Source organism: Numenius arquata, chromosome Z (assembly GCF_964106895.1).
Source record: "Numenius arquata chromosome Z, bNumArq3.hap1.1, whole genome shotgun sequence".
NCBI lineage: Eukaryota > Metazoa > Chordata > Aves > Charadriiformes > Scolopacidae > Numenius > Numenius arquata.
Window position 1 is genome coordinate 2,598,294 of NC_133616.1, and position 24,119 is coordinate 2,622,412.

Genomic DNA, 24,119 nt, shown 5'->3' on the forward strand with positions numbered 1-24,119 from the left:
ACAGATTCCCGGTGTGGCCCTGCGCGAACAATGTAGATTTTTTTTTTTTTCTTTACTACTGTGACCCCTCTTTGAAAAATGAACGTAACAGCACATTCAGAATTCCAGGATTAATTAAAGTGTGTTATTAAAGGCTGTGACACTGTCATTGGGTGCACCCAATGCGAGAGAGAAAAAGCACTATGTCGGTGAGCTCAGTGATTTTGAGCCACCCAGAACCGTAATAAATCTTTTTTTTTTAATAAAATAATAACTCGGAAGAGGTGGTCATCAAGCATTTATAAAGCGTCCGAGCTCCTGCTCTTGGAGGCAAAATTCCTCTGCAACGAACACGAAGTCTGCACAAAAATAAAAGATGAGACTGGAAGAGGTTTGCCTTCAGCAGAAATAAATATCCCACGGGATAACGGGCAACAAAACTCTTCCGAGAGAAAACTTGTGGTCGATGAACGCGTTGCTGGGGCTGGTCCCTTTGCTGCTGAACGCTTTGGAGACTTCAGGTTGGTCTAGAAGAAGGGATACGGCTCACAGCAGGCTGAGAGGGCCAGCAGGCTCCTTTAGAAGCATCCTTTCCATTATTTTCTGTCTCAACTGAAAAGTATCCCTAATTGTGGTATTTCCTGAGTGTTTGAGGGATCCTGGAGCCAACCGAGAGCGCGGGGACACCGCTGAGAAGCAGAGCGGCCTGGTCCTCGGCCGGGTGACCTCCCCCTGCCTGGAGATAAAACCACTGGGATATAAAAACCAGGCAGATCCAGCCTCTTCATTTATACAGGATACTACAGCTTTGCAAAATATACTTTCCTGTATTATTTTTATTACCTTTCTCACATTGGCAGAGGTGTAGAGCGTGTTGGTGACCTGCCTGTGGCAGAGCTGGTGTGTCCCTATCACATCTTCCCAGACCCGCTCCCAGCTTCGAACCCCCGGCGCTTGTCAAGGCTTTAAGGCTTTTCTGCACCCACCCATCTGCTCGTAAGGGCTTTTAACGCCGACTCCAGGACTTTCCCCGGCAACGCTTTTGGCCGCGCACGAGGCGTTGAGCTGGGGAGCGGTTCCTGGTGGATTGTGGCACGGTGCTGGCTTGGTCCCCACGCCCTGTGGGGGGACTAGGCCTTGGGGGCTGAAGCTATGTCCAACTTTGGGCAGAATCGGTTTTATTTATACAAAATTCCTTGTTTGTTAATTATTCGTTGCTTTAATACAGGTAGGAACACTTGCTGGAGAAACAGCCAGTGTAACCAGGGTACAGTGACACCACAGCCCCAAGGATCGTGGCCAGCCGTAGCACGTGCTGACTTCTGCACGGCCCAGGAGGAGGAAAGTCCAGCTTCGAGGTCCTTGGGACAACTCTGCACGCAAAAAATCAGGACCTGGGATTGTATTTCACATCAACCAACTCTGTCCTGATGGCACCTGAAGTCATCAGAATTAACGCTCCATATTTTTGCAACCTGCCCGCCTTCTCGAGCCCTCCGGAGCCCCTCGCCGCTCTGTGCCATCATCCGTCCGTCTGTCCCCTGGGGTCTCCATGTGGTTTCGCACCACAGGGACAAGGCTGGGACCTGTGAGCATCTGAGGGAGCACAGACATCTCCAACACCCGTCCTGTACTTGCCAGGAAGTTTAAAGGGGAAAAAACCCTGGTATTTGGTTCATTTTCACCTCTAAGTGCCTTCGTTGTGAATGCAAGAGGCGGTACCATAAAATGATATTTAAGAGCCAGCGCTTGTTAAAGATTATGATCAATTCAAGTTTTGATTCCCAAATGGAAAGGAGCTTCTGCTTCCCGAACAAGGTAATTTTCAGCAACTCAGCACTTAGGACACACTTCAGGGATTTCGTACGTATTTTGGGGTTTTTAGTTTCTATCTTTAATTAAAGTTTTAGATTAATGGCAAGTCACACACGGCACCAGCTGGTATTTCATGGGAACGGCTGTGGTTTGCCTCTGGGCTATCGCTGCTACCCAGGCTTCGCTGAGACCTTTGCTCCTTGCCAGTACTTCACATTTTCTTTCTACAGTTGATTTAATAAAAGGAGAGGGGCGAGTTTTGTTTGCCCGACAAAGTTATCTCAGAGGTTTAGCAGAGATTATGCTGCCAAATGCGTTACTCGGGCTAATTTCTGGACAGGGTGTAGGTTTTTCTCCCCTTCTTTGTTCCTTCCCAAACTTCCCCCGGAGCCACCTGCGATTTATTTGGATCCATCAAGGCCATCAGAGCTGGAGAAGAGAGATATCTGCGATGCTGGCTGTCCTCCCACTAACTCTGCGCTGCTCTTTGGCAGGCTCGGGGAGAGGAGGTGGGGGGGCAAAATGGAAAAGATGCCAAAGGGGGGAGTGGTTTCAGCCCCCAAGGGACAAGATGCCACCAGCATGGCTTTAAAGCAAGGCTGTGGGTGCCCTGTGAGCTGTACAGCCCAAAACCACGGCAGGAGGGATCCCCGCTTACGGAGTAAACAACTGCGGCAGAGAAAAAGCCCCGCTGAGCACATTTTCTGCCTGCTTAGTTAATATGCAAAATACCTTGAGTGATAATGAATAGCAATAGCGATTACTTAGGAATATTTTGGATTTGCATCATCCTTCTCGGGCTCAAAAAAAGTGCCTTGTAAGCAGGAATTTAAACATGGGGTGCTCCCAGGGGGTGGAGGGAGGCAGCATGGCTACAGACTGACAAGCTGAGGGACCATTTTTGGCTGTTTCTGCCCAATTTTGGCCGATTCCTGACCTCTGAGTGACACTCCACCAGTGCCCAGGAACACAGTGGTGGTGGTGGTAACCCAAACCCACCTCCAGGCAGAAGATGGAGAAAATCCCGTCGCTGGTGTGTTCCTTGAATGCGTTTCCAGTGGGCTCATGCGGGCCCGGCTGCTGGTCCCGGGGCCCGGCACAGGCCCCCCGGTGCGGCCATTCCTCATAGCCCCATAAGACGTGCGATCCCCAGCGGCGGGTGCAGGGCCTAAAACCACCGAGGGGGATTCGCCTGGGGCTTAACGACTTAATTCCGTGGGAAAGGAAGAAGAATAGAAGAATAAAAGGAAAAAAACCACCCTAAACCCACCAAGAAATAGGGGGCGTTTCGGCGCCTCAAGTGAGGGAAGAGAGGTGGCTCCCTCGCGCTGCAGCTGAGGAGAGCCGAGCGGAGCCGAACCGAGCCGAACCCAGCCGAGCGGAACCGAGTCCGGCCGAACACAAGGGGCCCGAGCTCAACCGAACCGAGCCGAGCCTAGACGAACTGAACTGAACGGAGCCGAGCTCAGCCGAACCGAGCCGAGTCCAGCCGAACGGAACCGAACAGAACGGACCCGAGCTCAGCCGAACCGAGCCGAGTCCAGGCGAACAGAAGGGAACGGACCCGAGCTCAACCGAACCGAGCCGAGTCCAGGCTAACTGAAGCGAACGGACCCGAACTTAGCCGAACGGGACGGAACGGAACGGAACCGAGCTCAGCCGAACCGAGTCGGACGGAACCGAGCTGAGCTGAGCCTAGCCGAACCGCACCGAGCCTAGTCGAACTGAGCCGAGTCTGGCCGAGCCGAGCCGAACTCGGCCGAGCCGTGCCCGGCCGCACCGCCTCATACCTGAGCGGGGCGCGGCGGAGGCGGAGCGGTGTCGCTTCCTTCTCCTCCTCCTCTTTTTGCTCCCGCCCGCTGTGCCGCTCCCTTCTCCTTCCCCGCGCCCCGGCCGGTGGCGGCGGGTGTAAAGGTCGGTCGGTCTGTCTGTCGGTCGGTCCGGCGGCGCCGCTCGCTGCCTGCCGGCCCCATGCCCCGCGCCTAGCGCCGCCCGCCCCGGCCATGTCCACCGCGCAGCTCTACACCAAGGTGAGCGGGGCGTGGGGGATGTCTTTGTATTTTGGGGAGGTTGTTTCGCAGTCACGGAGAGGACCCGCAACTTTGTCCGCGTCCCCCGGTGCCCGAGGAGCGGAGGGGACCCCCCGCCCGTCCGCCCTGGGAGCCGGGATGGGGCTTCATGAGGGGTCTGGTTTCTGTGGGGAAGGGACCCCGGGGGTTTCGTGAGGGGACTGGTTTTCTGTGGGGAAGGGACAGAGGTTTCATGAGGGGACTAGTTTCTGTGGGGAAGGGACCCCGGGGGTTTCATGAGGGGTCTGGTTTCTGTGGGGAAGGGACATGGGTTTTGTGAGGGGACTGGCTTTCTGTGGGGAAGGGACCCCGGGGGTTTCGTGAGGGGACTGGTTTTCTGTGGGGAAGGGACATGGGTTTCGTGAGGGGACTGGTTTTCTGTGGGGAAGGGACCCCGGGGGTTTCGTGAGGGGACTGGTTTCTGTGGGGAAGGGACGTGGTTTTCATGAGGGGACTGGTTTCTGTGGGGAAGGGACGTGGTTTTCATGAGGGGACTGGTTTCTGTGGGGAAGGGACGTGGTTTTCATGAGGGGACTGGTTTCTGTGGGGAAGGGACGTGGTTTTCATGAGGGGACTGGTTTCTGTGGGGAAGGGACGTGGTTTTCATGAGGGGACTGGTTTCTGTGGGGAAGGGACGTGGTTTTCATGAGGGGACTGGTTTCTGTGGGGAAGGGACGTGGTTTTCATGAGGGGACTGGTTTCTGTGGGGAAGGGACGTGGTTTTCATGAGGGGACTGGTTTCTGTGGGGAAGGGACGTGGTTTTCATGAGGGGACTGGTTTCTGTGGGGAAGGGACGTGGTTTCATGAGGGGACTGGTTTTCTGTGGGGAAGGGTGAACTTCGCCCGTGGGTCGGGGTTATGGCACCTTGGCCTCGACCTTTGTGGGGTCCATCCCTGGAGCGGGTGAAAACACAGCTAGAACACGCTCAGCTTCCCCAAATCCTTGTAGAATAATTTATTTTTCCTCGTATTCCTAAAACACCAGGGTGGAGGGAGAGGGGGAAAAAACAGTCCTTACAACTGCCGTAACTCACCGAAATTCTTCTGAGGTGCCCGGTTTCCAGAGTCCTTTTTTTTTTTTTTTTTTTTTGTTGTTGTTCAGCAACTCCCGAATGTAATCCTTCGGCAGGGGTCCGACCCGTCGCACCCGCTTCCTCATGGCAGCGAGGGAAGGTAACATGGCTGATGGCCTGGCAGGGTGCTGCGCGCCGCCGGGCTGGCACTCCCATGCCAGCGGGATGGCAGCCAGCCGCCCTCCCCGTCCCTTCCCAGAGAGAAACACAGCTTTGCTCCGAAAAAGTGGCCCTTGTGACATCGGGAAGCTCAAATTTTTAAGCAGAACCTGGGATCTAGACGAGATACCGCTGCTTTTTCTTTTATTTTAAAATGATTTTGTGGCTGTGGGGCACTCGGGTAGGGGGCAGGGTGTTCCCGCTCCTTGGCCAAAATGGGCTGGGGATGCACCCCGTGTGGTTTGGGGGTTTCTGCCCGCCCCCCTCCTTCCCCAGCAAAAGGTTTGTGTCTGGAGAGATCTTTGCTGATTGACTTGGCCGGATGAAAGAGCCGCTCGCACGCAGCGGGAGATCTGCCCGGTATGGAGCGATAACTGATAAACAGAGAACACTCTCCCTGCGCTCCGCATCTTCCCGAGGCTGCCGGGGGAGTGCTGCGGGCAGCCGGGATCCAGGGAATGTGCTCTGTAAAAGCCATCAATAACGCCAGGCAGGGGCTCATCGAGAAAAGTGCTTGGCTTCAGAATGGGTTTTGTTGAAAGACTGTGAAGTGCCAGCATCATCTGCTGTAATAATGAGAATTTTAGTGTTTTAAATTCTTCCTGTGACTGTGGTCAGCGTGGAGACGCTGCTGGGCTGGCACCAGCCCTCTCAAGGAGCTGCTTTTTGTCTCCGTGCCAGTCTCCCGGGTTTAATTTTGCTGCAGATTTCTGCGTCTGTAACTCGTTTTGCGAACAGCTTTTGTGTCAAGTTGGGGGTTGCCACTTATTATTTTGGCCGTTGATACCAAACGGCTGCAGGATGGTGTGTGAATCTGGCAGCTCCTCCTTTGAACCTGTCGGGAATTTAAGAAGCCCCTCTGGATTGAGCTGGGCTGGATTGAGCTGGGCTGACCTCCCTCCTTCTCGGGAGCACTTCAAAAGCGAAGTCTCAGGTTTGGAAAACCTTTTTTCCCTTTGGAAAATCTAAAGGGGAGCACAAGGAAAAGCCGCGGCTGAACTGCTCCGATGTGCCCACCGCAGCATCTCATCGGATGAGCGCGTGGATGCGATGGGAAGCATCCCAGGGGAGGAGGGAGGCTGGCTGCAAGCGCTGCGTTACCCGTATCTACGGGCTGGTGATAACAACCAGGTTAATTGATTCTTAACTTGATGAACAGGTAATTAACCTGTGGTGTGTTTTTATGCTAACTTGATGAGGGTTATACTCCTGTTCCTCTGCTGAATGGGTGTAAGGTGCCTGCTGGGGCATCGCTCCTGATCCTGTTGCTGTATAAGGACTTTTCGATGAGGCACTTGAGAAGTGATGGGGTTTTGGTGGCAATCTGTGCATGTCATTAATTTATTTTTAATAACAACAAAGATTCTTGATGAGAGCTGGCGTTGCATCGCTGGCACTTCTGCTGGTAGCCGTCTGTCTTGTGGGGACATCTTAGGGACACAGATGGTGTGGTGAGGCCGCTGATGGTGCCTCAAACCCATATGGGTCATCTGTGGGGCAGTTTGCTGGTGGTGCGGTGAAATTTAGGACTGTCCTGCTGGGTTGTCTTCTGAGTGGGGCTTCTGTGCTGGCTCTAGGCCTTGAAGCAGCAGGAAAATGTTTCCTGTGACTTTGAATATATAAGAAAAAGAGCAAAGGTGGCTTTAAAAAAACCCAACAAACAGCCTTAAGATGCTGAGCCTGAGGGCGTGAGCTGCTGATGGAGGTCCCCAAGATGAAGCAGATGTGTTGCTCTGTAGCCTGCTCTTGGAAAGCATTAAGGAGCATCCAGGTGCTTCTCTGAACATCACCTTTATGTGGATGTGGGCATTTGGCCCTGGGGCCTACACCTCATGGATGGTAGAGGCCTCCAAGAGCGTGGTGAGGGGAAGACAACCTGTTATGGAGCAGTTGGGTGTTGATGAACCCTCTGTGCCCGGCTGCCAGAAGATGCTCTTAAGAGTAACTGGGCATGGGGGTGAGTAGAGGAAAGGAGGGGGGAAGAGCAGGAGAGCTTCAGCGGGGCGTTGGGGTTCAGGAGATGACTTTCCAAGCACAGAGGTGGGACCTCCTGGATCACCCTGTCGACAGGATGGGGATGAAGCTTTTTGAGGGAAGGCGAACGATCCGGCTTGCTGGAATCAATACAGCTGTCTTGCTAAAAGCCTATTGATCTGATGCGCCGTGTTGCATTAGCACAGCCACAATGGTACCTCCTTTGGAGTCCTTCCTCCTCCTGGTTGAACCAGGATGAGAGAAACTGGTGGGGGGCCACTTTTAAGTGCTCGAGTGGGACTTCTTAGGTCTTCCCTCCTCTACTTCCTGCTGGGCTGTAATGGGAGCCGCTGTGTGTTGTGTAGAGAGTCCTTAACTTCCGTTTAATGCTTGCAGAAGATCTCCTGGGACCTTGTAGGACAAGTAGTTCATGCTTGTTAAGCCACGCCAATGACTTCACTGTGTTAGACTCAGTGCTGCCCTGAGGAGGTCTTAAACTGGTGAGGAGCCCATCCTGGAAACACCAGCAGCTGGGAGTTGCTGGTGGAGTCCCTCTCCATGTGAGGTCCCACTTGTGGCCCTTTAAGAGCAGGGATTACTGGTGTTTTAATAGCCCCCATCAAAGAAGCTAATTAACAGCTGTGCCTAATTATGAGCCTGTGAGTAGTTGCAAAACTGCATCAACCTTCAAGCATGTAGGACTCCAGTTGGATAAATAGTTACGGGGAGACCATTATAATACTCTTCTCTCTCCCGTTGCAGTACCTGGGGACTTTGGGATTATCTGGCTGTGGATTTTTATTTTGTTGCAGGAAAAAACATGAATTTAGTGTGACTTGCACGTTAGCAGAAGAGGACCTGTATGGTAAAGGATGCAGACCAGGTCCTGGAGCCCCTGGCACCAGTGTGTGCAAGGGGAGGAGGCAGCATCGAGGATTCCCGCTTGGAAGAACCTGTTCCAGATGGAGAACTGGTGGAGCTTTGCCTAACCTGTGTATGGCCCAGTTACCCCATGGAAACATCTTTCTAAGAGAAAAGGAGGCTGAGGGGAGGCCTTCTTGCTTTCTACAACTCCCTGAAAGGAGGGTGTAGCCAGGGGGGGTCGGTCTCTTCTCCCAAGGAACAGGCTGTAGGACAAGAGGAAACGGCCTCAAGTTGCGCCGGGGGAGGTTTAGGATGGATATGAGGAAAAATTTCTTCATGAAAAGGGTTCTCAAGCCTTGGAAGAGGCTGCCCAGGGCAGTGGTGGAGTCACCATCCCTGGAGGTGTTTAAAAGCCGGGCAGACGTGGTGCTGAGGGACATGGGTTAGTGGTGGTTTTGTCAATGTCAGGTTGATGGTTGGACTCGATGATCTGAAAGGTCCCTTCCAACCAAGGCAATTCTATGATTCTATTCTATGGTCCTGCTCCTGCCACGTCCCTTGGGTTCCTGCTGGAACATGGCAGTGGTGGGACGCGCCGCTTGCAGATGACAGAGGAGTTTCTCAAACCCTATTTAGCTGAAGCAGGAGGCGAAGGCAGCTCCCTGCAGGCGATGCTCTTTCCTTCCTCTCCCTCCGGAGCCCTCCAAAGAAACCTGTTGCTGATGCAGCTAAACTGAGGTAACTGCAGTCCAATCCCCATAAGCCTGTCCAGATGCCAGCATTACTCTGTAATGAGATAACGGGGACGCTCTGCTCCTCTGAGCTGGGTGCTGGGCAGCACGAAGGGAGGACATCGCCCCTGGAAGATGCCGTCTCCAGCAAGGTTTTGATTTGCAGAGTTGAAGCGGAGATTAGACTTGTTTGCATGGCTAGCCTTCGGTACTGTAAGGTGAAGCTCTTCATATTATTAAAACAAATATAATTGCTTTTACATCTGGATGTTCTGCTCTCTTGAAGGTACTTCTTAAAATATGTTAATTGTTAATTTAAGCGTAGCCTCTGAACCTAATGCAAAATAGTGCTTCTGCCAGGCTAGGCAATAAGCTGTGCCTTTCTGCTCCTGGAGTGTCGTGCAGCTCGAGATGTGCTCTTCCGAAGGTTTGTAAGCTCTGGATGAGTAAGAAACCAGATTATTTATTTCTCCTCCCCCTCCCATTGTGCAAAGTGACTGTTAATTGCCAAGTATTTTTTTTTTTTTTAATAGACGATAGAACTTAATGCATTAAAAAAAAAAATCCTCTTCTAATGGCTAGTGTTGGATGTAGAAAATTCTCTCTGGTTTTCGCTTAAAGTTGTTGTGTTAAATAAAGTAGATGGAATGAATTGGTGGTTTCGGACCCTGGGGAGAAACTTCTCAAAAGCGAATATTGCCAGCGTGATCGCACGCAGCGTGATCGAGTCAATGAATTGGCAAAAACCTTCGGGCATAAAACCTTTCTGAAAATGATTTCTTCTCCAAGGCTTGGGGAGGATTCATCCTTAGCGGGTGCCTGCCTGCTGGTTTGGGGCTGAGGAGCAGCTGGGAAGGAGCAGAGGAGATTTTTTTTTTTTTTATTTGTGTACGGTGTAGACAAAAATCTTGGGAATAAGTGGGGGGGACAGGGAGAGTTTGGGATTCAGTCCCAGGACATCCACGGGAGCTCTGCTGCAGAGCACTTAGGGATGCAGAGCTCCTGAATGCCTGCTGTTAGGAAAAGCAGGTTATACTTAAAGGTTTTGGTGTTTCTTTTTCTTCTTTATTATAGATTATGAGAACATGTCTGTGTTATGCCACGAAGGGCAGGGACATCTTGGAGGCCGTGCTGGGATTTTTATTTAAAGATGGATCCATCGGCATCCCTGGTCTCCTCCTGATCCTGCCTCATTATTAGCTGCAGCCGTGGAGAGAAAAATCATTGAAATGTAAAATATGATGGCTCCAGCCGGCTCTCTGCAGCTGGGGACTGTGCCAAGGGCATGGCCACCTCCGCTGCCGCTCGGGGACCTCCTCGGCTTCCCTGGGGCGGGATGGAGGAGAGAAAAGCAAAGCTAAACTTGGGTATTTAAATACCATTCAGTCCACTGGTTACACGGCCTCGGGTAGGTGCGAGGGAGGAGAGATGGATGCTGGTGGCTTTGTGGGCATTTCCATCTCAGGAGATGTCCAGTGGAGCTCAGGCCAGGAATGACTCCGGCAGGGCTTAATTAGTCAACTTGTCTTTTTTAAAAATTATTTTTAAGAATTCCTGCCCTGATATCGGTTTAAGGGTGTGAAATTGTTGGGGGGAAATCCCACTGTGCACATCCCGCGTTGCAGCGACTTGCTGGGTTAACTCCAGGGTGCAGGATGGAAACCTGGGGATGGCAGCGGGTCCGGAACCTGAGCCAGCACGTGGCTTGTGCTGGTTTTGTGGGGTGGAATGGGATGGGATGACTTGGTCCTACCTTCTTCTGCCTTGAGGAAGGAGTTTAACCTGAGGGTATTTGTCACAGGCAGCCTGGCTGCTCTGGAGGAATGTATTTACGATGGAGAATTTTTGCTTCATTATTCTTCTCTGCTGCCAATAACCAGGTCTAGGAAATTACAACCCTGAGCATAAATGCGTGCATCCCCTTTGATGACCAAGAAAGAAGGCTACGTATGTTTGTATCTGTATTTTATATATGTATAGTTTGAAGCTGATCTCAATTTGCCGTACTGCAATGCAGTTCCAGGCATGTTGGACTCGAAATTTATACACGATTAGTTTGTAGCTCTGGTCAAAAAAAGGAGTAGTGTACGCTTACTGCGATAGTTGGCCGGGAAGGAAACCACAGGAATAGCCTAACTTTAGCATGAAGGTGGACTTTGGACCTTCTGAGTTAGTCGGTGGTGTAATAAATAGCAGGTAGTGTAGGTGAAGCCCTGAGTTGGGTTGTTTGTTTTTGGTTTTTTTTTTTTTGTGGTGTTATTGTCTGTTCTTTGACCTGTTCTGCAAACAAGAGGTATTTTGTGGCGGTTAAAGGAATATCAGCATGAACTAGCATCCAGGTCAGGAAAATGACTGCCTTTTGTTGCAGCGAGGCCCCCGAGCTTTGGCAAACACCTGAGATGTTGGCGAAACGTTTTAGGGAGGAATTTGGTATTTAGCAAAACTGGGAAAAAAAAAATCACTGGGAGCTTTCTGTGGCTTCAGTTGGTTGTGTGAAGCAATGGTACTCATACGCCTCTGGCTCGCTGCAAGACACATCTTGTGGGGTTGGGTTGAGTTTTGGCTTAGCCCGGTCCTCCAGAAATGAGCAGAGACTCAGCCAGAGATGGTGGCAGGGCTGAGGAGGACCATGGGCTGGTGGGTGATGGGTTTCACGTGACCTTCCTCATTTGAACGGTCTTTGATGTGATGCCCAGGTCACGGTAGACTCATCAGTTTTACTAATGAGGCTGTTAAGGATTTGATATTTGTGCTCTTTGCCTTTCCTGGGGTATCCAGAGGGTTTGGAGAGGAGCATCCCTACAGGGAAGAGCCTGCAGCCTGGAAATGTGACCTTTTCTCCAGGTGTGCATGCCTTTTGTCCGTGTGCAAAGTCTTCTCCAACCACCTGAAACCAGTGAGTCATGGGAATAGGTTAAATGCGTCAAAGGCTGGCCTATAGGTCTACGAGAACTATAAGCGACAGGTCTATAAACCCTTGCTATAAGAAATATAAGCCCTTAATTGCAGGGTATGGCCCCAAACCCCTGGCTTGGTGGCAGGGTGGTGGGATGGTGGTGCAGCTCCTCCAACAGCATGTGCTCCCGACCCGCAGTGCCACCAACCTTCACCACTTTTAACCAAATCCCATTTTTTAAAAAAGTTATTTATTTTTTTTCTCCATGAGCAGGTTTTTGTAGTACTGGCTTTGTCTCCTGCACTTGTCTGTATGAAGCTGATGGTGCCGTTAGGACATTCAGACCTTGCTCTGGCAATTACAGCAGATGACCAACTGTGTAACATGTCTTGTTGCCCTCTCCAACTCTATTTATGGTGCAGGGCAGGTTGTAGGACACCCTGGCCATGTCCTCCTTAATGCATGGCCATTTCTACCTTCTTCAGTCCGTGTTTCCTGTTCCCATATGGGCATTGGTGGTGGCACCAGTGGGGTGGTTTTTTGTATTCTGGGTGCTTGGTGTTGGTATTCTCCAGCTTCTCTAGGTGGCTTGACTCCTCAATAGGAGATGTGTTTTGTGTCCACCTGTCCATCCTGCCTTTTGGATGTTCCCGTTGGCTCTCATCCATCCTTCTGCCCGTGAGTCTCCATTTGTCGCGTGGTTCCAGCTTAGCTCTTCTTTGAAGACATGTCTTCTCCAGGCTTGAGGTTGACCAGCAATTTCAGCTCATGATGGCTTCACGTCCTGCTGAACCACAGGCAGCCGTGTGGGGCTGGTGGGCTTCATGAGGGGATATGTTTCACGTGTTGCCTCCACCGAGGCGTTGGAGCCGGTGCTTAAAGCTGGTTAATCCATACCTTCACCCTTCCCATGAGTCATCGCCCAAGCTCCCTTACGATAGTCCCGCTGAGGTGCTGGTAGGACGTGCTCTTGGAAGCAGGATGTGTTGTGGATGAATCACAGCCGCTACTTATCAAAATGAGACGTTACATCTCGGGGATGTGTCCTGGCGAGTCACCGCTCTTCAAAGACCCTTAAATATATTTAAAGATGGCTTTTAAAAATCGCGGAGGACAGTGATGGGAATGTCCGGTTCTTGTGAAAGCCACGCAGGGACGATTTCAGGTGGCTCAGGCAAACTTCCAGCTGCCAAATTCCCGAGCAGCCAGCCAGGGCTGCTGACACGTGTCTTAGCAAATGAGTGTTGAAAGATGTTTTTTTAAAAAATTAAAAAAATCTGATCCCCGTGCCTGCCGTGAAGCCGGTTACTGGTGCTACGCCCCAAGCGAGCAGAAAGTCGGTGTAAGCATATCTCAGGGCAGTGAGTGGATGCCGAGATACTGAGATGATGGAAGCTATAATTTTCAATCTAATTAAGCTGAGTAACTCCCTCGTGGGATTTATGCTTCTTAATTACTTTGAGCTCTGATAACACGGTTGCTGTGGGTATCTGTTGGTTTTTGGGCAGCAAGTGGGATGTCCGGCTTGGACAGAGGAGCGGTACCCATCTGCTGTCCATGGGGACAGTGTGGGTCGCAGTCAAGGACTTCACCTCCTGGTAGGGTAGAGATGAAGAGCTGGAGGTGGCTTTCACGTGGCAGCACTGGACTACTGTGGTCTTGGATCAGTCCCACATCTCCTAGTAGGACCATAAGTCCTGTTTTAGAGACAAGGTGGAGATGCAGGAGAGGAAAGTCCCGCTTGAGATCCACAGAGACCTCAACGAGAGGTGGATGTGTGAGTACTAGTGTGGTTCCCACCAGCCTGTCCCACAGTCATGGAGTGGCCATTTCTTCCCTGGCTGATGTCTGCTTTCACCACCACGTTGAGTGGTAAGAAATAAAATAAAGGAAATGAAAGACCACGTGCTCCTCATGCATTGTCGCCGTGCTGTCACCTGGCTTTCCTGTCCCCACCTGGCCTCGTAACAAGTCACTTCTCTACTGGGATAGATCATCAACTACCATCTGGTAGTTAATGGTACCAACAAAGCATGGTTTTAGCTGAAGAGCTTTAAGACTACTAAAAAGCTCTTCGGAAAGCCATGCTTGCATGAGGTGTGGACATCTCACCCAGGGGCTGGTGGAGAGCTGTCCTCGGGGATGTCTGCAGGGACTTCCCTACTCCCAATATTGGGGTTTTCTCCCCCAGAATCTGGTGTTGCAGAGTTGTAGTTTGCTTTTCCACTCCCATCTGGCCATGCCACCCTTAGGGGCAGCTGAGGACGTGTTGTTTGTGGCTGGATGGCTTTCAGGGGACCGAGGACCCTGCGTGAAGGACTCTGCTTTTGGGCTGAGCCTGCCCTCGGCTCTCCTGCAGCATGTGTTTTATGGCCCTGGGCGTTATAAAGCCCCTGGCCAGAGAGCCAGGAAGGTCATGGTGCCCTCCTCTAGAAATATCAGGTTTGAAATCTCTTGCTTTGCTTCCCTTCTGCAGAAAAAAAAAAAAAAAGAACTTGGGCGCCTTAAGCGTGCAAAGCTGAATTCCAGAAAATATTAATACTCAAGGTTAAATAAAGGACTGGTGCTTTCGGGCGCAACTGGTGGCAGGAGCGGCTGCCCTCCCTGGGGGTGCCACCTGGCCCCCTCGCCTGCTCGCCAGGAGCTGCTTTGAAGCCTCGTGTGCTCTCGCCGTGCCAAAATAAACTCAGAGTCGAGGCTGTCGGAGCTAATCTTCATCCTTTCACGCTTCGCCCTCCCTGCCGTTGTTTTTCGGTGAGTGATGGCTGTGCTCACGCTCGCTTATTTTTGGGAAATCCCTCCCCGGCGTGGGAGCGCAGGGACCATCCCCGTGGCACCAGGTGGACACGAGCAGTGCTGCCCAGCTTTGAGAAACCACTTGCTCAACCCTCAAGGTTGGTTCGAATCATCTTTAGGAACAAAACTTGCTTGGATTTGTCTTTCGGCACCTGACGTTCCATCCTGGAGAAGATGGGATGGCTCAGGCTGCGCAACTCCTCGCAGTCCCCAAAGAGCAAGCTTTGTGCAGGCTTTTCCTCCCCGAGTGGTGCCGCGTCGGCATTTGCATCCCAAAGTCCAGCATCAGGCAGAAAATCAGCTGATCTCACCCAAATGCAATCTCCTGGGGCCGCACTTCTTGTCCGAGGAACGGTGTGGTGCAGAAATCCATATTTGACAAAAAAAAAAAGTAAGTCTATTCTGTACTCAGAAATAGAATATTCTATTTGCAAATTCCAAGAAGGCTGTAGGCTCTCCAAGCTTTCACTATTGTCTTTTTTTTTTTTAATTATTTTTATTTATATTAATTTTTTAACTGGAAAAAAGTGCTGTCTCCTGGCAGACTTTGCTCTGGTACAAAGTTTCAGCGCTGGAAGGTCACGTGAAGTAAATCAGCAGAATGCAAACTCTGCTGTTACTTGCTAAACTTTGCCCGGATCTCATCTAATCGCTGACCTGACAAGTACTTTGGAGCTCCAGCTCTTTTCCTTTGAGGAGGGAGCTCAGCTCCGGTCCTGGGGTCAGTGCTCGTCCCGGCTGAGCATCCTCCCAGCATCCTGGTGTCCTCCTGCCCCAAAGGATGGTATTTTTTTTTTAACCCTTTGGATATAAATCCTGCCTGAGCTATTACTTGCTGTTATATCCCAATTTTAAATGATGTTTTCTTTTTTGGGTAGCAGGTTTACTGTTTCTTCTCCTTTTCCTTTTTGGTCTTGGATGACTCTGCTTTAAACAGAGAATGGTACAGGGTTGGAAGGGACCTTTGGAGATCATCTAGTCCAACCCCCTGCCAGAGCAGGTCCGCCCAAAGCAGGTCCCACAGGAACGTGTCCAGGTGGGGTTTGAATGTCTCCAGAGAAGGAGGCTCCACCACCTCTCTGGGCAGCCTCTGCCAGGGTTCTGCCACCCTCACAGGAAAGAAGTTCCTCCTCATATTTAGATGGAACTTCCTATGTTCAAGTTTATGTTCCAGTTTGTGCCCGTTTCCTCTTGTCCTGTCCCTGGGCACCACTGAAAAAAGCCTGGCCCCATCCTCCTGACACCCACCCTTGAAGTATTTATAGGCCTTGATCAGATCCCCCCTCAGGCTTCTCTTCTCCAGACTCCAAAGACCTAAGTCCCTCAGCCTTTCCTCATTAAGAGAGATGCTCCAGGCCCCTCAGCATCTTTGTAGCCCTCTGCTGTCCCCTCTCCAGCAGTTGCCTGTCCTTCTTGAACTGGGGAGCCCAGAACTGGACCCAGTGCTCCAGATGGAGCCTCCCCAGGGCAGAGCAGAGGGGGAGGATGACCTCCCTCCACCTGCTGGTCACCCTCTTCCTGATGCCCCCCAGGATGCCCTTGGCCTTCTTGGCCATAAGGGCACATTGCTGGCTCATGGTCATCCTGTTGTCCACCAGGACTCCCAGGTGTTTTTCCTCAGAGCTGCTCCCCAGCAGGTCAGCCCCCAACCTGTACTGGATTCATTCAGTCATTTGCTGTCGGTTATCTACAGCAGGATGGCTTTTGGTGGCCCTGTGTGAGGAGCAGACTGGATGTTGTGGCTGATAGAAAATCCCCGGGACTTTAGTGCGGAGAAACGTGTTTAACTATCGGACCACGCAGTTCAGAAGTTAGTGAGGCTTCATCATTTTAGCAACTCTGGAGGCAGTTTCTTGTCTCTCCGCATTCGGTTCTAAAGGCTGAACGTTTCTAAAGGAAAAACCTTCCAACAAAACAATTTGATTTTCCTCGGTAGTATTTTGGGGACAATCTGTTGGCGACTCTTTTATCTGGCATGCCATCTCTGGGCTTAGAAACCTTTTTGATGTGGCTCATTCAGGGGAAAAATGGCATTACACACTACCTCAATCACTCAGATGTCAGAGAGGATATCGCCTTTGACTAATCAGGGGAAATTTGGGAAGATTTAGTAATGCCAGGAGACATGACCCACTTTCAGATAAACGCTTTTCAGACAATGGAGGTTGAGCTATAAGGTGGGGGAGGGAGAAACAGTCACAGGGTAAGAAATAATTATTATTTATATATTTTTAATTTTATTTGGTTGCGCTGAACTCTTTCCCAGGCTCAGGATGGGTTTGCTGTCTTTTTCTTTTTAAAAAAAATAAATAAATTAAAATGCTGGCACTAACTGGGTTTTTAACAAATCTGTGTTATCTAGAGGTGACTGTCCCCAGGCTGTGGATGCCCGTCACCCTTGGGATGCTCCCCCGAGCACAAGGGGTGGCTGCTGGGTGTTGTGATGGAGGGTGATGGGGAGATGTGGTCCAGTGCGATGTGTCTCTGGTCTAGCTGTTGGTGACCAGCGTTGGCTGATTATGGGGATGGGGAACCTGGTGTGGGAGTTTGCCTTGAGCGTCCCAGCTCGGGAAGGTGTCCACCTGATGAAGTTCATCTTAAGTACGTAAGGTCAGAAGAATATTAATCCATAAAGCCAGGTTTTTGTGTGTGTGTGTGTGGTTTTTTTTTTTTCATACCCCAAAACTTACATGTGGTTCATCTCTATTCCTGTGTTACTGGGGGCTTCTGGCCAAAGCAGAAGTTGCAGAGGTGTGGCACTGTGATGTTGTAAAATGGTGAGAAAGCCAAACCTGATGCTTAAATTTGTAGTATATAAACTTTTTCTTCAAAGACAACAAACGAGAGCGTTCTTCAAGTAGCAACTACCTAATTTTCAGCGCTGCAAGTTCTGTCAAGCAACTTGTTGTGGCTGTTCCTTTGTGCAAGGTTTTACCTTGGCAGCCGTGTGAGCTGAGCAAAAACCACTTAGTCTCCTTAAAACTTCTTATAACCCCTTATTAAATACAGCTTTGCAGTCCTTCCAGAGTATCATAATGATGCTTCTCTCTTAATTTCGTATTGGAGCTAAACTCTGCCTGTATCTTGCAATTCGCCGTGCTGGAGTGAACATCCAATGTGATGGAGCAAGGTCAGAGCTCACCTGAAAAGGGCAAAATGCACTTTGCTGCTTGGGTTGTGTTTGGGGGAGAAAAAGTTCACCCTGAGGATGTGCTGGAACCGCTGCTGGCTTCTGGAAGGGGAGGGTGTCCAAGTTTTCAACCTTTTATTATTATTTTTGAAAATGAACTTTTGAATGATCGTTCAGCTGTTGGTGGTTTTTAAATGCTCTATTTTTGCCTGCAGCCATGGACTTCACTGCTGTGTCTTATACAGGGAGAAAACCCAAACCCAATGCTCTTGTTTTCTAGATAGTTCCCTGAGTTTTGTTCTTTTAAGAGCCATGTTATAAGCCTCAAGCATCTTTGCCAAGCAGGTTAACACTTTCCCTAGGTTAAAGTTTTGCTTCTTCACAGAATGCTATGGGATTGGAAGGGACCCCTGGAGATCATCTAGTCCAACCCCCTGCCAAAGCAGGGCCACCCAGAGCAGGTCCCACAGGAACGGGTCCAGGTGGGGTTTGAATGTCTCCAGAGAAGGAGACTCCACCACCTCTCTGGGCAGCCTCTGCCAGGGCTCTGCCACCCTCACAGGAAAGAAGTTCCTCCTCATGTTTAGGTGGAACTTCTCATGTTCCAGTTTGTGCCCATTTCCTCTTGTCCTGTCTCTGGGCACCACTGAAAAAAGACTGGCGTCATCCTCCTGACACCCACCCTTGAAGTATTTATAGGCCTTGATCAGATCCCCCCTCAGGCTTCTCTTCTCCAGACTCAAAAGACCCAAGAAGTCCCTCAGCCTTTCCTCATCAGAGAGATGCTCCAGGCCCCTCATCATCTTTGTAGCCCTCTGCTGTCCCCTCTCCAGCAGTTCCCTGTCCTTCTTGAACTGGGGAGCCCAGAACTGGACCCAGTGCTCCAGATGGGTTCTTCTGCCTTTAACCTTGGAAGCCAGTATACTGATGGTTTTTTTGGTGTATCTCTGTTGGTAAATGCTGTGTTTATGTGCTGCTACAGTTATGGCTGGAAGATACACAGCCCTGGCACTTGTCTAGATAAACCCATTTCCTTCGCACGTGCTTCTGGGTGTTTGGTGAATTGGTCACTGGGGTATTCATGGGGGCTCAGACCCCCTAATTATGGTTGTTTCCCCAAGTGGAATTTCTGAAGCATTAACAGCAGATGTTTGGGTGACTCGGGAGCGATGGTACCCGGTCGGACAGGAAGGTGGTCTTCCTCCTTCTGTAAGCACCGGTGATGCTGATGCCTGTTTGCTCACTCTCACGTGCCTGGGAAGCAGCTGGAAAGTTAGGAAGAGCTAAAATATCTGGGATCTGGACAAACCTGTCCTGCAGCCAGGCTAAACTTCAACATGGTTAATTTGTCTGGGAGGGAAGAGGCCATTTTGGAAGGACTTGGCTCCGTTCCTCCTGTTCACACAAAACCTGTGTAACTTTACAAGTCAGGACAGAGCTAAATGCAGTGGCCAAAGCCTGAAAGAGCCAGCCCAGCAGCTGGATGTGCTGGAGATGGCTGCAGATCTGAAGCACGGCTCCTAATTTGGAAGCTGAAATAGCTTTTGAAACACCCCAAGAGATGGAAGAGGCCCTGGCTGCATCTGCTTTACCTGTTTCAGCCTTATAAACAGGGCTGACCTCTGTCTCTCACGGGTTTTGTACATAATTTATGTCTGTGATTCAGGCTTGGAGGTGTCTCTTGGGAGTCCATCCAAGGGTTTCACGTTAGATGGCTGAGTTGGCTTGTATTAAATACGTTTAAGGTGGTTTATGGAAGCTGGCCAGTTAAAAATGGAGACTTGGCTTTTTTTCCACCCTTAGTTTCCAGGCAGAGCTTAAGAAAAGCTGAAGCCACCAGAGAAGCACGTGTAGATCTTGTGCTTCGGTAATAAACCTGCAGTGAGGGAAGGAACAGGGCCTCCTTCATCCCATAAACATTTTCTTGATTACACTGAATGTGGGCAGCCAAGGCCGGTGTGAAAAGACGCTGGTGGCCTTCGGCCTCTGAGCCAGCCTTGAGCATTTGTGTGGGTGGAGTGACATGTGACATCTTGATGTGTCTCTTCGGGATCCAAGTGTCCCTTCACTAACCAGATGCTGCTGGTGGCAGTGTCCTACAGCTGCACGCTGGAGCAGTGTCCTTCCCACCAGGCACGAGCCTCGCTGAAGGCTTCTCCCGTCTGTGAGGATGCTGTGAACCTCAGGAATTAGAGATCCCCGAGCTCCCCTGTACGGGGTTAGCGGCTGCTGACTGCATTTCCCTGGAATATGCTCGCAAAACTTCCCATTTTGGGGGATTTTAACAGCTGCTGGGGATGTCTCTTGTATTTGATTTCTGCAGATGGAGCGTGTGATGCCGGGGATAAATGTACCGATGGTTCTTTTCAGATGAAGCCCGGCCTGTTGACGGAGGGGAAACCTCTGAGAACAGGCTTAAAATACCCTTTAAACAGGTTGAACTGCTTTTCTATGAAAAGAGCTGTTGTGAAAACCAGTCCCTTGGGGGTTTCTCACTGGGAATCGGCGCTGGCAGCCAAAGTGATCTCGGCGACAGCCCCGTTGTCCCCTGCTCCTGCATTGCTGTGACCATCGGTGCTGTCTTTGCAGACCTTGCAAAGCCTTGGGCAGAGTCTTGGACTGAGCTGGCTTCTCCAAAATGCGTTAGGCTGGAGCTCAGATCCACATTCCCATGGCTGGAAATGCCAGCAACAGAAGGAGCATGGAAATATGGGGACTTCATCATTCCTCTACGAGGTTGGACCGGAAATCCTTGAGGAAGATCAACAAGAGGTGACCAGCAGGTCTCTTGGGCATCGGACCGGGCTGCTTTTGCTCTACAGGGTTGCTTGGCGTGTGGCTTTCCAGCATGGCCCAGTTAATGCTGGGGACACCCTTTAACTTCACATGTGGAAGTGACCTTGTTTTGCAAATACAATACCGGGAGGGCAGGGGAGAGTTGGGGAAAGCAAATATTTGCGTTTCTACTGTTGAGCTCATCTCGCTGATGCTCCGATGGGACCTGCTCCTCTATCATTCGAGTCTCCGCTCTTACTAAAGTATTTCTGAATGTACCAGTGCTGTTCAATGTCTTTCTCGGAGACATGGACAGTGGGGTAGAGTGCACCCGCAGCAAGTTTGCCGACGACACCAAGCTCGGTGGTGCGGTCAACACGCTGGAGGGAAGGGGTGCCATCCAGAGGGACCTGGACAGGATGGAGAGATGGGCTCATGCAAATCGCATGAAGTTCAACCAGGCCAAGTGCAGGGTCCTGCACCTGGGACGTGGCAATCCCAGGCACAAATACAGGTTGGGCGGAGAATGGCTGGAGAGCAGCCCTGAGGAGAAGGGCTTGGGGGTGTTGGTGGATGAGAATCTCAACGTGAGCCAGCAGTGCACGCTGGCAGCCCAGAAAGCCAACCGCATCCTGGGCTGCATCAAGAGAAGTGTGGCCAGCAGGTCGCGGGAGGTGACTCTATCCCTCCACTCTGCGCTCGTGAGACCCCACCTGGAGTTCTGTGTCCAGCTTTGGAGTCCTCAACACAGGAAGGACATGGACCTGCTGGAATGGGTCCAGCAGAGGGCCATGATGATTAGAGGGATGGAGCATCTCTGCTTTGAAGACAGGCTTGAGAGAGCTGGGGTTGTTCAGCCTGGAGAAGAGAAGGCTCCGGGGAGACCTCATAGCAGCCTTCCAATATCTGAAGGGAGCCTACAGGAGAGCCGGAGAAGGACTCTTTGTCAGGAAGTGTAGTGACAGGACAAGGGGTGATGGTTTTAAATTGGCAGAGGGGAGATTGAGATATTAGGAAGAAATTCTTTACTGTGAGGGTGGTGAAGCACTGGAACAGGTTGCCCAGGGAAGCTGTGGCTGCCCCATCCCTGGAAGTGTTCAAGGCCAGGCTGGAGGGGCCTTTGAGCAACCTGGTCTGGTGGGAGGTGTCCCTGCCCATGGCAGGGGGGTTGGAACTTGATGATCTTTAAGGTCCCTTCCAACTCTAACCATTCTATGATTTATTTACAGCAAGTGGGTCTTATCTCCATTGTACCTGGGAATGAAGAGGCTGTGCTTGCAGTAGCTTTATTAACGCTCTGATAAGGGCTCGCTGCCGTCCTTGCTGGGAGAGCCGGCTTATCAGGGAGCAGCAGGGTGAGGGGTGCCACGGGGAGGAGGAAGAGTGACGTGGTGGCAATGACCGGTTGGTGTTTGGCACCACTGGTTGGCTGTGGGTGGAGGAGGAGGAGGCCACCTCTTCAGGGTGGCCACGGTCTTAAGTTTGGAAAGCACCCGTGTGCTGCTCCTCTCAATATCCTGGGAAGAACAGAGGCAAGGGCATGGCTTCTCTGATCAAAAATATGTCTCAGTGACTGTTTTATTTATCAAATCAGGGATTTGAGGTTATTTTATCTCTTAAACATCCCATACCTTGAGTTTGCTCTGCCTTATTTTCGTGAATTATATTCCAGTAATTATGGTGACTTGGGACTTGCATCTGATATTCTGAAACTTTTGGGGAAGTAGCTGTTGGTGATACCTTTGTGGCTCCGGGAGAAAGAGGGATTTGACCCTAGTGGAGAAGTTTGGGATGTGATGGAGACCCACTTTCATCTGTTGGCTGATTGGTTTCCTGATGCTGCTTTAGTGAGGCCACCGTCTCCCGTGATTGTCCCCAAGTTCTGCCTGCCCTCCTGAGGTGGTCTGAAAAGCTGGAAGCTTGAATTATGGCTCTTCTGACCTGGTAAACTAATGAAAAATTCACTCTAAATTCCGATTCCTGCTCTTGTGGCTTCATTTTATAAATATATATAAAAAAAAATATAAATAACCTTTTCCTCAGGATTTCTACTTAAGGACTGCCCTGAGTTTGGCTGAAATTCCACGTTAAATACCTATTGCTTGAGTAAAGGCTTATGATTGTGCTCAAAGCACAATAATACATGGATTATTTCCGATGTCACCTAGGAAAGCGTGACTTCGGTGCCATGCAAGCGGTGGAAAAGAAGCGATCCTTATCTCCCAAGACGTACCCAGCCGGGGTGGGGGAACCCTTTTCAGTTCCTCCAGGCGGTTTTGATGTGTGTGGAGAATATCTGAAGTTCAGATCCTGAATTTTGGTTTAATCCCGTGGTCGTGCTTGATGGTAATGAACGGAACGTTGCTTCTCGGTGGTTTGTGAGATTGTGGCGTGGGATGCTTCTGCAGGCGAGAGATGCCTATGGTTGTACGTCTGAAAAACTGGCTTGATTTGGAGAAATAAGTTGGAAAATACCTTTAACTATCCAAGTTGAAGGTTAAAATGCCTCGAAGCTTGGCGGTCGCGGTGTGAAGCAGGGATAAGGTCGCTCCGGGAGTTTTCACTCTGTGTTTCTTAAGCTCTGGGAATTCAGCTCCGTGGGTCACGTTTGGTTTGGGGATAACAGCAGCATCACCTCTTTAAATTACTAATTGACTGTAATTATCCAGAAATGGAGTCATCATTTATGCTTGGCATACGTGGAAGAGCACAGTCTGCTGGTCCCTCCAAAAAGAACCCATGTGTCATTTATTTACGGCTCTCTCCTGACCACCTTCCCAGTGCTGGCCATGCTGCCAAGACGCTGTGGTCCCTTGTCTGGTGCCATCGTGTGCCTGTGCCCTTGGCTTTTGAAGGAGAGATCCTGCAAGGCCATCTCCTTCCCTGACATTCCCTGCATTTAGGACCAGATATGTGGGGGAACGGAGCTTCAAATTGCAAATTTTAGATGGTTGGAGAAAACTACCAAGAAGTTTATGGTACGAGGAGCCTTCATCCAGCAAATCATTTCATTTCTGGCCAATTCTGGGACATGGCATGCGCTTGGAAGATGCTGGTGGGCATCTCACCAGCAATGGCTTAACAAGAGATGCCTGTGAAAAACAGAATGTTGAGGGGTTTCTCTAAATGTAATGTTGCTGTTGAGGAGGAGGAGGATGAGCGTGAGCTCTTTTCCTGCAGCCTGTGGAGCTGACAGCCGTTTGGCTTGCAGCAGCCTGTTTTCCTGTTAGCTACTGGGAGGGAGCTGGTGTGGAGGCACCAAGCTGTGAAAGGCAAATGGGATTTCAAAGACTAATTGCCGTGGAACTGGAAACGAGTCCTACTAAGCAGCTATTGTCAAGGCGGGGACGATAAAGATTTTTGGAAACGGTTCCTAAAAATACAAATTTGGACTCATTAAATGCCAGCTATGAGGCAGAGAAGTCTCTGCTGATCTGCACGTGAGGTTTGAGAAGGCTGGAGAGGGAGTTTGGGGGCCATGGTGGTGGGGAGGAGCACACCTTGCCCCCCACGACTGCCTGACTTCCCACTGCGTGCCTATAAATGATGGTCAGATGTTGTGATCCGAACAGGGATTATTTTTGTTTTTCACTAAAAATACCTTTTTGAAAGTTTGCAGCAGACTGTGCTTTCTCCAACCGGCAGCACGACTCTTGCCATCACGTGCAGTGTGGGTCAGAGGAGAAGACCTGCTAGGAGCCCAAGGGGGAGATGCAAGGGCAGGCAGCTGAAAGAGCGAGCAGATTAAAAAGAGCATGGCCAGCAGGTCGAGGGAGGTCATCCTCCCCCTCTACTCTGCCCTGGGGAGGCCCCATCTGGAGCACTGGGTCCAGTTCTGGGCTCCCCAGTTCAAGAAG

At 50.6% G+C, this 24,119-nt stretch overlaps 1 protein-coding gene across 1 annotated transcript in view; it reads left to right on the plus strand.

The window, feature by feature from the left end:
- Nucleotides 1–3,797: 3,797 nt before the first annotated feature.
- LOC141477185 (unconventional myosin-Vb-like) overlaps nucleotides 3,798–24,119 on the plus strand; it is a 170,368-nt gene continuing 150,046 nt past the window's right edge. Inside the window, exon 1 of the mRNA XM_074166272.1 lies at nucleotides 3,798–3,824. Coding sequence (XP_074022373.1) covers nucleotides 3,798–3,824 — 27 coding nt within the window. The remainder of the gene's footprint in view (nucleotides 3,825–24,119) is intronic.